This window comes from Cynara cardunculus, assembly GCF_001531365.2.
Source record: "Cynara cardunculus var. scolymus isolate 2C chromosome LG 2, CcrdV1, whole genome shotgun sequence".
NCBI classification, from domain to species: domain Eukaryota; kingdom Viridiplantae; phylum Streptophyta; class Magnoliopsida; order Asterales; family Asteraceae; genus Cynara; species Cynara cardunculus.
In genome coordinates this window covers 66,275,119-66,289,795 of record NC_037529.1, presented here as the reverse complement: position 1 = coordinate 66,289,795, position 14,677 = coordinate 66,275,119, and the positions used below count along the sequence as shown (strand labels likewise).

Sequence of the window (14,677 nt, the reverse complement as noted above, 5' to 3'; positions counted from 1 at the left end):
ATTTTCAGAGCCTTGCGACTTTTCTTCTCGCTGTTCATGGTCACCTTCACCACAATCTTTTGCTGCAATTAGAATCAATCATACAAAGTGAGATTAACCGATTCAAATAAATGGAAAACAGAGTGAATTTGAATTACTAAACAGATCTATACCTACGCCATTTCTGTGAATTTGATGATCTGATTGTAAGTGTTTTGGGTTGCCTGAGAGTCTCTAGAAACTGGAGAACGAGAGGATTTGAAAATGGTAGTTTGAAGAGTGAGAATGGGATTGCAAAGATTTTATAGACCCCATGAAGTTGAGAGGGCAGTAGATGAAGAAGACGACGACTACGTCAACCCCGTGGGAAGGAAGGGGAAGCTTCCCACTAGTACCTTATGACTAAATAATTAAATATTGAAGTTAATTATATGTTTTCTTTTTTCTAAATAATAAATATTTATATATATAGAAAATTAAATTCTAATTATATCAAATTAATCGACCATGTTAATACGAATATAATGTATATGGATTTTTTTAGAGAATATTTATGTATAATTTATTTGTAATCTTGAAGTTTAAGTAATATGCATCAATATATAGTAATTCATACATAAAAAATTGTTTTTAAAAATTTTTGTTAAATATTTTATAATATAGTATAGATAATGTCTTATTGTTACAATTTTTTTCCTTTGATGCATATAAGTAAAAAAAATATCATATCAACGTCTATTTAATGTTAAGTAAATTAATTGGACAGTAGGGTTGCTTTCCGTTGAGAATAAAGATTTTCGTGAGGACAAGAGATGTAAACAAGCCGAATCAAGTCGAGTAACAAAATATTTAAACTCGGCTTGAAAAAATAATATCAGGCCCGAGTTCCATTAACTTTTCCAAACTTGGGCTCGAGCTCAAATATTTTTTTCAATGTTTGAGTTCGAGCTTGATGCTCATTTTATGAGCTTGAGTTTGAGATCTATTAACTCCTTTATTAATCAAGCTCAATAGTTTTTATACAATATGTAATTTGTAAACATATAAATATATTTGGCTTGAAAAAAGTGTATGTTCGAATGGCTCGGCTCGGCTCGGCTCGGCTCGTAAAGTTTAATCGAGTTTTCGAACGAGTGGAGTAGTTGAACTTTAGTGTTATGGAGTTTGACTCGTTAAGCTAAACGGGCTTTATTTTGTGTTTGAGATTAACACAAGCTCAATAATTATTAAGCTCAAGGTCTAGATAGACGAGCTCAAATAGCTCGTTAAAAGCTCGACTCGTTTATACCCCCTAATAAGGACTTGAAAACAAAAGATTTCATATATCTTTATTTGTCTATTTTTATCATTATGTCCAAAACTTAAACAAATTAATACATGTGAAGAAGATTAAACGTAAGCCTGGGACGGATCCAAGAATTTTGGAAACGATGACACCATATAAAACGGTTGCAACTTCTAGAATAAAACGATTGCGTTTTCACGAACCTTATTTTTTTTACATTTCACGAACAATACTGAGTTTTAAGTTAAGAGGGCAGCTGATGAAGACGACGACGTCGTCAACGCCATGGAAAGGAAAGGAAGGTTCCCAGCATTAATTACGTCATAAATATGACCCCATATTTAGTTTTATGGTTTCTTAATTAAACCTTATTATCACTAATTAATTAATTAATTAATTGGTTGTTTAGATCCCAACAATTCAGCCGCCGCGTCATACTGTGTAAACTTTATCTTATTAATGCAAACAACTTCAATTAATTCGATCTTTTTAATAATAATAATAATACGTTGATTAGTATATAACGGTCAAAACACCATCATTTTAATTTGCTTTTTATTCTTATCATCTAATGATGTGATCATATGAAAAAGAAATCCTATCCCCATTTTTTTAATAAGTTGTATTTAAGTAAAATTACTTTCAATTTTGAATTTTAAATAATATATATTAATAAACAATACTTTATGCATATAAAAAAATTACGAGTTTTTTTTAAATGTTTTATAAATGATTTCATTTTTAACCCTTGTAATTTCTATTTTCATATTTCTCTATTATACCTCTAACTTTTTTAGTTTCTATTTTTTAAACGTCGTTTAGTTAACATATGATTAAATATGTTAATAAGATAAGTGTGTAAAATAAAAAATGAAAAAAAAATATGGAAATATAACATAAATTAAATAAATAACTATAAGAGTATAAAGTGTAATGATATGATTAATCCAAAAAAATATATTCAATAATGAACTCATTTTGAAAGTATCGATGAGATGATTATAATAATGTAATTTATATTAAAATAACAACGTATTTTTATTTTTAACTTTTTTAGTTAATATACGATTATGTATTTAATATGATAGCAAATGATGTAATGCAAGTTAAATAAGGGGCTCTTTACTCAAATAATTACCTGGTAAGTGGTTACCTATAAAATTCAATACTATAATTTATTTTGATGCATAAGATTTTAGTACATCAAAACCTATCAAATGCAACAGTTTACCGGGTAAGCACTTGCCTGTGTAAGATTCGTCATCTTCACTTACTCGATAAAATTATTCATTTTTTTTTATCGCTCTTACTCGATAAGATTATGAAGAAATATTCCATTTATTTATATTGTATTAGAGCATATCATTTCTATACTTGGAATAACTTTCAATGATGGTGTACGGAATATCTATTAATCCTTTTCAAAAAGAAAGACTTTGAATTGTTTACTTAACTTCAAGGAAGGAGACAAATATAATTCTGTCGGGGAAAAAAACATTTTTAGTACCTTAAAAACATTTTTTTATTATAGATTTTTTCAAAAACATTATAAATTTGAAATTAAAAGTTAAAAACCAAGAAAATGATATTAACAGAATTCAAACTCAAGTCTAAGGTAGAAAAATAATTTTACAAACCAACTTTACCAAAGAAAACTTAAATCCTCATTATAGTTTCAAAATATAAATAGTGGCACACAACAAATTGATACAATGACATTTTTCATGACCCTATAGGTTTCTTACACTATGATGGAAGAACGAAACAGTAGCCCGTTCCACTGTATCCAATAGATAGAGTTCGCCCTTGAGAATAAGCCAAAAGCCTTCGGTTGTTTCCCATTAAACTACCTCAAACAAATTAATTACAGAAATTATCAAACACTCTTTCTTTTACTTCCCACAAACCCATCGGGTCTTTGTTCATTGTATAAAATAAACAACCCTCACGTCAAATTAATCAAACATGCGATCACTTTTTTATTTTTTATTTTTTTTAAACTAAATCAAACCAAAAAAAGTGTCGTTTACTAAATGCTTATCTAGGTAAGCGTTTACCAAGCCATATTACCTTACCGAATCAATATGCCAAGAACAAAGAATCTTACCCGTTAAGAGTGAAGGTAAAGACTGAGAGTCTTACCTGGTAAGTGATGGCGACGACTCTTACCACGGTTAGCACTTACCAGGATAGTTGTTGCATACGATACCGTTTTGATTGTCTAAAATCTTACCCGTTAAGTAATTGATAGTTTTGATTTTTCTGATAAACCGTTATCCGGATGAGAGTTGGTAAAGATCCCGTAAGTTAAATATAACCTATTGAGAGGTAAAGGTAGAGGTCTCTCAAATACATGCAGATGCGTCATTTATGACGAAATCTGTAAATTGCAAAAAGCTATTGCAAAAAGTCTTAAAAATTTAATAAAAGCAATGGGCACCACCATTTCATTTCTCTTTATATGTATTCTCTTACAATCACTGTTTTATTTGGGAATTTGTTGACGACAGAACAGAGTCGAGATAGGAAATTGATACAGTAATGGAAATATTCACAAAGTATCAAAATCTTTAAGATTACTTTTACTATCTTCACACATTCCATCTCTGGAGATGAAGCCTCTGTTCGGAATTCCCGAATATAAGAAGAGAACTGGAGAAAGGGGATGAATTGCAGCAACTGGAATCGGATTTCTTTGATTTTGTTGGAGTTCTCACATCCCATATACATAGTAGGGAGGGACATAGTAATTATAGTAGTACTGGTAAGGATGAACTTCCACAGTTGCCTTCGTTTCTTTGGCCTCGGGTTTCTTCTCCTCCACCGGACCAACACTCACTAGCTGTGTGTATCCTACGCCTTTCCTTAGCAAAGTCGTCAATTCCACCGAGTCGATTCCTTCACCAGTCACCGCGATCTGGTCTTTATCTGATCCCACAAACGATGCCGATTCAACACCTGTTTATCAAATTTCAGACTATGATTTGTAAAATAATTCAATCAATTAGAAATCAGTATTCCAGTTTAGATTTATTTTGAAAAATAAATCCAGATCCAACCGATTATTAAAAGAAAAATACACGAATGTTCTTTATCCTCAATCCAAATCAACATCGAAGTTACGAAAGTTAATTTCGTCAACAATTTCCTCTGGAATTGGAATCTGTATCCTTCCTTCGATGTTCAATTCGTTTCAAATTTRAACTCGAAAATGTGAAATGAAGTAGAAAAAGCAATTCAACCGAGACAAATTACGGAAACTGATCTTACCGCATAGGCCTACGGCGATTTTCAGAGCCTTGCGACTTTTCTTCTCGCTGTTCATGGTCACCTTCACCACAATCTTTTGCTGCAAATAGAATCAATCATACAGAGTGAGATTAACCGATTCAAAAAAATGCAAAACAGAGTCATTTTGAATTACTAAACAGATCTATACCTTCGCCATTTCTGTGAATTTGATGATCTGATTGTATGTGTTTTGGATCGTCTGAGAGTGTCTAGAAACCGGAGAATGAGAGGATTTGAAAATGGTAGTCTGAAGAGTGAGAATGGAATTGCAAAGATTTTATAGACCCCACGGAGTTGAGAGGGCAGTTGATGAAGAAGACGACGACTACGTCAACGCCGTGGGAAGGAAGCTTCCCAGTAGTACCTTAAGTAACGACTAAATAATTAAATATTGAAGTTAATTATATGTTTTCTTTTTTCTAAATTATAAATATTTATATAGAAAATTAAATTCTAATTATATAAAATTAATGACCATGATACGTGTTTCGAATTGTTTATTTGGAACAACTTATACTTTTCTACAAAAACACTTATCAACTTATCATAAGTCAGAAATGTTTAACTTCTTTAAAAACTTCTTATTACCGGTTTGGCACCAGTATAAGTTGTTTACTCAAAAGTACTTATTACCGGTGTTACAACAGAATAAGTCGATAAGTTGTTTTTATAAGCAATCTCAAACACCCTAATAATGTATATGACATTTTTAGAGAATATAATGACTGATTGTTAAATTAATTGGGTAGTAGGGTTGTTTTCCGCTAAGAATAAGAGTTATGGTAAGGACTAGGGAAGTAAACAAACCGAGTCTCAGCTTGAAAAAATAATATCAGGTCCAAGTTCGGTTAACTTTTTCAAACTCAGGTTTGAGCTCTAATATTTTTCAATGTTTAGGTTCGAGTTCGAGCATGGTGCTCGTTTTATGAGCTCGAATTTGAGATCGATTAACTCGTTTATTAATCAAGCTCAATAGTTTTTATATATTGAGCATATAATATATACAAATATATTTGGCTTGAAAAAGTGTATGCTAGAATGGCTTGGCTTGAATCATATATCGAGTTTCGAACGAGTTAAGTAGTCAAACATTGGTGTTATGGAGGTCGACTCGTTAAGCTAAACGGGCTTTATTTTGTGTTTGAGATCAATATGAGGTCGATAATTTTATTAAGCTCAAACTCGAGACTAACGAGCTCGAATAACTCGTTAAGAGTTCGACTCATTTACACCCCTAATGAATTATTTTATGTTTGAATAAAATAATTCAAATGAAAATGCAACAAATATATTTGATTTTTTCTGAATAACTTGAACAAGCGTCCTTGTACCGTAAAAATATAAGTTGTATATATTTATTTAACTAGAAAGGTACCCGCACAATGCAACGAGATATATCTTGATTTTAATGTTTCGTTTTATTCTGTCTCTTGTCGATGTTATTATACGGTTTTATGTGGTTTTGAGAAAAACGATAATGTTTTTATTTTTGAATAAAATATAAATTTGAAGATATTTTAATTTTTTTTAAAAGCCATATCAATGTTAGTATCAAATTAACTATTTAAAAGTTCTTGTTTTGTTGTGTAATTTATTTAATTCAACTTTTTTATATAATTTAATAATATATTTTTTATAAACATAATAATTAAATATTCTGTTAAAGGACAATGATTATCATAATTATATTTTAGATTTTTTATGTTTAAAATGACATGTTTATCCAGTATTTGATCATATTTATCTGTGTTAGTTACACGAATTCAAGTATGGAGCTTTAATAAATTATATTTATGCATTATTTGCTTGTAATATTGTATTTTAAGTAATATGCATCAATAAACAATACTTCATGTATAAAAAAAATATTTTTTAAGGGTTTTTGTCAAATGTTTTATAATATAGAATATATATAATTTAATCTATACTATATTATAAAGCATTTGATAAAAACTCTTAAAAACCATTTTTTATGTATGAAGTACTGTATATTAATGCATATTACTTAAAATTCAAGAATATAAGTAATTATGTATAAGTATAACTTATTAAAGCTCCATGTTTGAATTCGCGTAACTAATTGCGAATAAACATAACCAATTAGAGGATAAACATCTCATTTTAAATATAAAAAATATAAAATATAATTAAGATAATTATCGAATTCTAACAAAATAATTTTATAAGAAAATTATAAATTAAACCAAATATAAATTACTTCGTTATTAAACCTAAATTGAATTATAATAGTAAAAATTAAATTAAAAAATTACACAAAAAATAAGAATTTTAAATAGTTAATTTGATACTAATATCGATATATTTTAATCAAAATTTTATGATATCTTCAAATTTATATTTTATTCAAAAATAAAAACGTTATCGTTTTTTTCAAAATCACATAAGACCATACTCTAACATCGATTGAGATAAAGAATAAAATGAAATATTAAAATCAAGATGTATCTCGCTGCATTGCGCGAGTACCTTTCTAGTTTAAGTTTAATAATGAAGTAATTTATTTTTGATTTAATAATATAATTTTTTATAAAGATAATAATTACATATTCGGTTAGAAGACAATGATTATCCTAATTATTTTTTAGATTTTTTATGTTTAAAATGAAATGTTTGTCCAATATCTGATCATGTTTATCTGTAGTTATTTATAAAAATTCATATATTAAGTTTTAATAAATAGTACTTATGTATTATTTACTTATAATCTTAGATTTTAAATAATATATATCAATAAATAATACTTCATATATAAAAAAATAGTTTTTAAAAGATTTTGTTATAATACTTTATAATATATAGTAATGGATAAGAGATAAAAAGTTGGAATTGTACCCAAGAGGTGTTGGGCCACCTCAATACCGTGTGAACTTGATTATTTTAATGCAAACAACTCCAAAAAAAGTTGTAATAATGTATTTAAGTTTTGTCGTAATCGATCATTTTTTATTATTATTAAATATAAAAGTGAGTTTATGAGGAGTTAATAGAAAGGTAAGCATGCATGCATCATATGCATATCCAAGTTTTGGGTGAATATTATATGTTTTTTATAAGGTCAATTGCATGAAAAAATAATGTATTTTGACTTGATTCCTATTTTGGGTAACGTACTTTCAAAACTTCCATTTTGGTATCTAAGATGTAAAGTTTTAAACATTTAAGTACTCGGGTAACTGGTTGAAGTATTAACCGGTTATCATATTGATGTGGCGAGTGATGTGGTATCCAACTCGGTATTATTTGTTGACCTAGTCAGTGACTTGGATTTTTTTAAATCTAAAATTAGTCTTTTTTTAGTCTAAATTTAGTCTTCACTGGGTTACCCGGATACTTAAATGTTTAAAACTTTACATCTTAGGTACCAAAATGGAAGTTTTGAAAGTACGTTACCCAAAATAAAAATCAAGTTAAACTACGTTACTTTTTCATGCAATTTGCCCTTTTTTATATAATTAAAAGAAAGAAAAAGTTCAAAAAATCTAAGTAATCATCTAAAATGATCAAGTCTCTAAACTATTTTCTTTTAATAACAAACTATTAAATTCTTTCTTTTTGACTGAAAAAACCATTAAATTTTCCTATTTTGATTGATTAAATCTCTGAACATTTTAAAAAAATTAAATCATAGCATTTTAAAAGTTGGTTACCTAAATCCTTTTAACCCAAAATAGTTATATTAACCGACTAGTAAAGTTCGATAGTTTATTTATTTTTAAAAAAAAATAAGTGTCTTAATCATTCAGAATGTGAAATTTTAATATTTTTTCATTAAAAAATAGTTCAAGAACTTAATTATTCAAAATGAGAAAGTCTAACAGCTTTTTAATTCAAAAAATATAGTTTAGGGACTAAACCATTCAAAATGAGAAAATTTAGTGGGGTGTTTTTTTTACTTTTCCCTTGAAATAGAACACATATTGTGCTACTTTTATTTGTTTATTCAAAATAAAAAAATCTAAAAGTTAGAAATCGTAAAAATCAGTATGTATACATATGAATATACGATATAAAATAATGTAAGATAAAACGTGAAAAAATGTTTTGATTGTGAAAAAACATAAAAATGCGTAATCTGAAACACACACACACTTAGGTCTGTCCTTAGTGAGTGTAACGAATTGACGATGTTATGTAAATGATATGATAGATAATATTAATTTAAAAATAAATGTTGATTGATGATGCGTTTAGGAATACTCGAAAAAACGGTTTTATATGAATTATTAGTATTTTTCTTGAATTCAATGTTATTTCTGATAATAAAAACGACACATTGAATATTTTTTTTCGTACATATCGAGGGCACTTTTTTGTATCTCGCGTCAGGTTCTATAAAATATCTGGAACAAGCCTGCACACACTCATACTGACACACAAAAATAAAACATGTGAACAATATGAATGACTCAAAATCAAACACTTTCAAGTGGTTTTAGTTGATTTCACGAATTTAATTGTCAAATTGTAAGGGTGAGCAAAACCCACCCAACCTGGAAAAAAAACCAAACCGTAGCCTGCACCCGAACCCGATACCAGTTGAATTTCGCGGGTTAGTAGGATCGGGCTGGGTTTAGGGTTTCGGACCCTGACCCACTCGACAACAAGATTCATTTAAGTACTTATGTGACCTAGTTAGTAACTTAGTATTCTTCCATTGTCTTTCCTATTTCATTTGTAACCTAGTAGAGACTAGCGACCACGACAAGCCTCGACGGTGACCAACGAGTAGCAACCACGACCAATGAACACGACGGGGGCGAGCCGACTACCATGAACTAGAAAATCTAGAAACTGAAATCTGGACTGGAGTGGAAATATACATGAAATTGGGAAGAAAAAAAGGTCGACCCTGCGTCCAATCCGAATAAATCCGAAACCCTACTAGACTTGAAACTCGCCGGTTTTGGCGGCAAATATTAGGGTTTGGGTTCCATTCTTTTTCACCTGATACCGATCAGGTTTGTTAGTTTGGGCTTCGACCCGACCCGTCCGTTGTTCTCCCCTAATCAAATATATTGTTTCACCTACGAAACAATAAAACATTGGTTTGTACAGTGTCTAATTTTTAACGTATTTTTTATTTAATTATGATAAAAACCAACATACTTTTTTCTTTAAAAATGCAAGAAGAGAAGAAAAAAACTGAGTTTGAAAGTTTAATCATTGCTTACGAATTTTCTATAATTTAAATTTTATTGTTTTCTAAATAATTTTCATTTTCAAATATAACTAGTTGTGTACCCGCGCAATGCGGTGGAAACCATGAATTTTAACGATTTTGAAGTTCTACTGGTTTTATAAGATAAGATTTAACGATGATATATGTTACACTTGGTCTTTAGATATTAATACAATTTGAATAAATAAGAGTTAGGGTTCCAATTACAGACTATCGATAAAAAAATTGTATGACAGTTTAAAATCCAGTATATTTAAAATCCAACATATTTAAATGACTCCACAAATTTGTTCAATTTACACCAAGAGCAAAGAACCAAGAAACTTGAGTTTTAAGATAAACACTCAAAACCAATAAAGAAAACTACAAATTTGACAGATCATAAGTCATCAAAAAGATCAAAAAAGATGAGTTTTAGAATGAAATTTCAACTGCTTACCCTTTTTCTTGTCCAGAAACTCAGATTAAAGTTAAATTAATACATGTATATATATATATATATATTTCAAAAAAAACCCAAGAACATAATATACAATGCAATTTGGACAGTCTAACCCAAAATATATAGTATATATATAAATAAATAACTATAAAAGTATAAATCGTAAATATTAAAAATATTTTTTCACAATATATATAACATATAATAATATAATTAAGTCAAAAACTATTCAATATTGGACTCATTTCGAAAGTATTAACGAGACGATTATAATGGTGTAACTTGTTAAAATAAAAATGTGTTTTTTCTAAACATGTTTTAATTGATATATGATTATGTATATTAATTTGATAAAGGTTTAAAATGAAACATTTAAAAGTAAAGAACGTAAAGTAAATTAATTAACTAATTATTGGAGTATAAAGTGTAAATTTAAAATTATAATTTTAAAAAAACCGGGTTGTGAGAGAGTGAGTGTATGTGAGAGGGTGAGTATATGTGAGAAGAGGAGGGGTGAAAAAGTGATATAAATGGTATCTTGGTCATTTAAGTCAATTTGTCAATTTTTTGTATTCTTTGTCTGTATGCCTAATCTATGCAGAGTAGGTGCTCTATTCAACAATACATTCCTATTTGATATAGCTATTTGTGCAAGTATTTTACGATTAAGAAGCAACTGTCTCTTGTACAGATCGCAGTACCTCGACGTGACATGAGCGTGAAAGGGATCGGTTTTTTCGCAAGGTACGGAATATATCGTCAAATATTCAATATGATTCCACAATGGTATCTAATAAGTTTTTATACCCATTTTCTTTTAGTGATATTGATTTTGTATCTTCCAATTTGTGGCCTACCATACGATCTTTTATATAAATAGGTAAAGGAATAATATAAAAAAAAAGAGGGAAAAGTTAAATTTACTTTATAAGATAGTATAAATAAGAAAATAGGATTTGGTTCATGTCATCATCGACGCCGGAAGGTTCCAGACTTGTAATCCACGGCTAAAAAATTTATAAAATTGCCCCCCCCCCCCCTACTATTTTAAAATTTTCACATACCCTTCAAGAACTATAAAATTCTTTAATGTATGATTTAAAAAAATACGATCTAGGCAATAATTAGAAAAAAATTTATAGCCTTCGTTCTAATTGTCCAATGACGTCATCTTCTGTAAAAAAAATCACGGCCTGACTCTTTATAAAACCCTAAAATAAAAAAGCCTTCTTTAAGAATATTGTCTAACAACACGAACAACAAAAAGCTTATCTCTTGACATGAGATGTGAATAGGATTTGGTTGGTTCTATAGAGATCGTGGAGTCCAAGTGACGAGTTTCTTCGGGCAGATAAGTAGTTGGGAAATTTCAAACTTCGGGTAAAGTTTCAAAGATTAAGGTTGTACAAAAATCCGATAAAACCATTCAATCCAACCTGTCAATAATCCAATTAAGCCTAGCTGTTAACACGAGAAACCATCACTTAATAGTAATGCAATTAGGTGACACATATCCCAACCTAACTCAATGCATGCAATACGTCAACTCAACCGATAACTTATAATCTTTGAATGATATATGTACACACACATATAGAAAAATATAAAAAAGACTAGAATAACCATTTGTATAGTGGACGGAAGCTAACAACCGTTAACGAGAGAGACCAAAAATAATTAAAATGCAAATGGCTATATATAGCAACGGAATTTGAAATACCAAAACCAAAATAATAAAAAAGCACATGAAGCAAAACCGAACTTTACTCTATAAATTATATAATTACACACACCATATTAATCATCATTGACAATGAAGTGTTCCTACAAACTATTTCATTTCTCTTTAAATGAACGTCACCTACAATCACTATTTTATTTAGGAATTTGTTGACAACAGAATTGAGTTGAGATAGGAAATTGATACAGTAATGGGAATATTCACAGACTATCAAAATCTTTAACATTACTTTTACCATCTCCGGAGATGATGCCTCTGTTCAGAATTCTCGAATATAAGAATTGAACTGGAGAAAGGGGATGAAATGCAGCAGCAGCAGCAACTGGAATCGGATTTCTTTGATTTTGTTTGAGTTCTCACATCCCATAGACATAGTAGGAAGGGACATAGTAATCATAGTAGTACTGGTAGGGATGAACTTCCACAGTTGCCTTCGTTTCTTTGGCCTCGGGTTTCTTCTCCTCCACCGGACCAACACTCACTAGCTSTGTGTATCCTACGCCTTTCCTTAGSAWAGTCGTCAATTCCACCGAGTCGATTCCTTCACCAGTCACCGCGATCTGGTCTTTATCTGATCCCACAAAYGATGCCGATTCAACACCTGTTTATCAAATTTCAGACWAYGATTTGTAAAATAATTCAATCAATTAGAAATCAGTATTCCAGTTTAGATTTATTTTGAAAAATAAATCCAGATCCAACCGATTATTAAAAGAAAAATACACGAATGTTCTTTATCCTCAATCCAAATCAACATCGAAGTTACGAAAGTTAATTTCGTCAACAATTTCCTCTGGAATTGGAATCTGTATCCTTCCTTCGATGTTCAATTCGTTTCAAATTTRAACTCGAAAATGTGAAATGAAGTAGAAAAAGCAATTCAACCGAGACAAATTACGGAAACTGATCTTACCGCATAGRCYWRCGGCGATTTTCAGAGCCTTGCGACTTTTCTTCTCGCTGTTCATGGTCACCTTCACCACAATCTTTTGCTGCAAATAGAATCAATCATACAGAGTGAGATTAACCGATTCAAATAAATGCAAAACAGAGTGAATTTGAATTACTAAATAGATCTATACCTTCGCCATTTCTGTGAATTTGATGATCTGATTGTATGTGTTTTGGATCGCCTGAGAGTCTCTAGAAACCGGAGAATGAGAGGATTCGAAAATGGTAGTCTGAAGAGTGAGAAAGGAATTGCAAAGATTTTATAGACCCCACGGAGTTGAGAGGGAAGGTTGATGACGACGAAGACTACGTCAACGCCGTGGGAAGGAAGCTTCCCAGTAGTACCTTAAGTAACGACTAAATAATTAAATATTGAAGTTAATTATATGTTTTCTTTTTTCTAAATAATAAATATTTATAAAGAAAATTAAATTCTAATTATATCAAATTAATCGACCATGATACTACGCATATAATGTATATGGATTTTTTAGACAATATAATGTCTGATTGTCACAATTTTTTTCCTTTGATACATATAAGTAAAAAAATATATAATATCAACGTCTATTTAATGTTAAGTAAATTAATTGAACAGTAGGGTTGCTTTCCGCTGAGAATAAAGTATCTGGAGGTCTTAGGTTCAAATTCAAGGAGGAATAAAAATCTCTTTGTAACCATGGAGGTTCAAATGCGGTGACTCCAGGCTCTCTGCAAAACAGGTAACCGCCCTGAGATTAGTCGGCTCGCATAGCTGGTTGGATATCCAGGTTAATCAAAAAAAAGATTCTCGTGAGGACTAGAGATGTAAACAAGCCAAATCGAGTCGAATAACAAAATATTTTAACTCGGCTTGTAAAAATAATATCAGTCCCGAGTTCCATTAACTTTTCCAAACTTGGGGTCGGGCTCGAATATTTTTTTCAATGTTTGAGTTCGAGCTTGATGCTCATTTTATGAGCTTGAGTTTGAGATCTATTAACTCCTTTATCAATCAAGCTCAATAGTTTTTATACAATATGTAATTTGTAAACACATAAATATATTTGGCTTGAAAAAATGTATGTTCGAATGGCTCGGCTCGTAGTTGAACGAGTGGAGTAGTTGAACTTTAGTGTTATGGAGTTCGACTCGTTAAGCTAAAGGGCTTTTTTTTGTGTTCGAGATTAACACGAGCGCAATAATTAGTAAGCTCAAGCTCTAGATAGAGGAGCTCGAATAGCTCGTTAAAAGCTCGACTCGTTTACACCCCTTAATAAGGACATGAAAACAAAAGATTTCATATATCTTTGTTTGTCTATTTTTATCATTATGTCCAAAACTTAAACAAATTAATACATGTGAAGAAGATTAAACGTAAGCCAAGGACGGACCCAATCATTTTTTAATACGGTGATACCATATGAAACGGTTACATCTTCTAAAATAAAACGATTGCCTTTTTACGAACCTAATTTTTTTTTACCTTTCACGTACAATACTGAGTTTTAGTTAAGAGGGCAGCTGATGAAGACGACGACGTGGTCAACGCCATGGAAGGGAAAGGAAGGTTCCCAGTAGGGGTGTAAATGATGTGAGTCAAGCTCGAGTCTCATTATACTCGACTCGAACTCGAAACCTAATCTCGAAGCTCGAACTCGACTCGAAAACTCGCGAGTAGTCAAAATCGAAGCTCAACTCGAACTCGATTCAAGCTCGAACTCGAACTCGAGCTCGAATCAAGCTCGAACTCGAGCTCGAATCAAGCTCGAACTAGAACTCGAATCAAGCTCGAACTTGAACATAAGC

General features: G+C 30.5%; 4 protein-coding genes across 4 annotated transcripts in view; all 4 read right to left on the bottom strand.

Annotated features, from left to right (window-relative positions):
- The window catches only part of LOC112507443 (heavy metal-associated isoprenylated plant protein 47-like), a 20,464-nt gene that overhangs the window by 850 nt on the left and 4,937 nt on the right, over positions 1 to 14,677 (bottom strand). The gene's annotated exons all lie outside the window — the stretch shown is intronic.
- LOC112507446 (heavy metal-associated isoprenylated plant protein 47-like) lies at positions 3,689 to 4,798 on the bottom strand. Its single transcript, XM_025112039.1, has 3 exons — positions 4,704 to 4,798; positions 4,535 to 4,613; positions 3,689 to 4,222 (listed from the first exon to the last, which is right to left on the bottom strand). Exons 1-3 carry the CDS (start codon positions 4,710 to 4,712, stop codon positions 3,978 to 3,980), a joined length of 333 nt encoding a protein of 110 aa, XP_024967807.1. The 5' UTR covers positions 4,713 to 4,798; the 3' UTR covers positions 3,689 to 3,977.
- The window catches only part of LOC112507441 (heavy metal-associated isoprenylated plant protein 47-like), a 13,192-nt gene continuing 10,521 nt past the window's right edge, over positions 12,007 to 14,677 (bottom strand). The window contains exon 4 of the mRNA XM_025112034.1: positions 12,007 to 12,281. The gene's annotated coding sequence lies outside the window, so the exon portion shown is untranslated. The remainder of the gene's footprint in view (positions 12,282 to 14,677) is intronic.
- LOC112507445 (heavy metal-associated isoprenylated plant protein 47-like) lies at positions 12,049 to 13,114 on the bottom strand. Its single transcript, XM_025112038.1, has 3 exons — positions 13,021 to 13,114; positions 12,852 to 12,930; positions 12,049 to 12,539 (listed from the first exon to the last, which is right to left on the bottom strand). The coding sequence occupies exons 1-3, from the start codon at positions 13,027 to 13,029 to the stop codon at positions 12,295 to 12,297; spliced, it is 333 nt and encodes a 110-aa protein (XP_024967806.1). The 5' UTR covers positions 13,030 to 13,114; the 3' UTR covers positions 12,049 to 12,294.

Coding starts and splice junctions, on each gene's coding strand:
- LOC112507446 (XM_025112039.1), bottom strand. Junction 4,223..4,534: donor AATCGCCGTAGGCCTATGCG/GTAAGATCAGTT, acceptor TTTGATAAACAG/GTGTTGAATCGGCATCGTTT.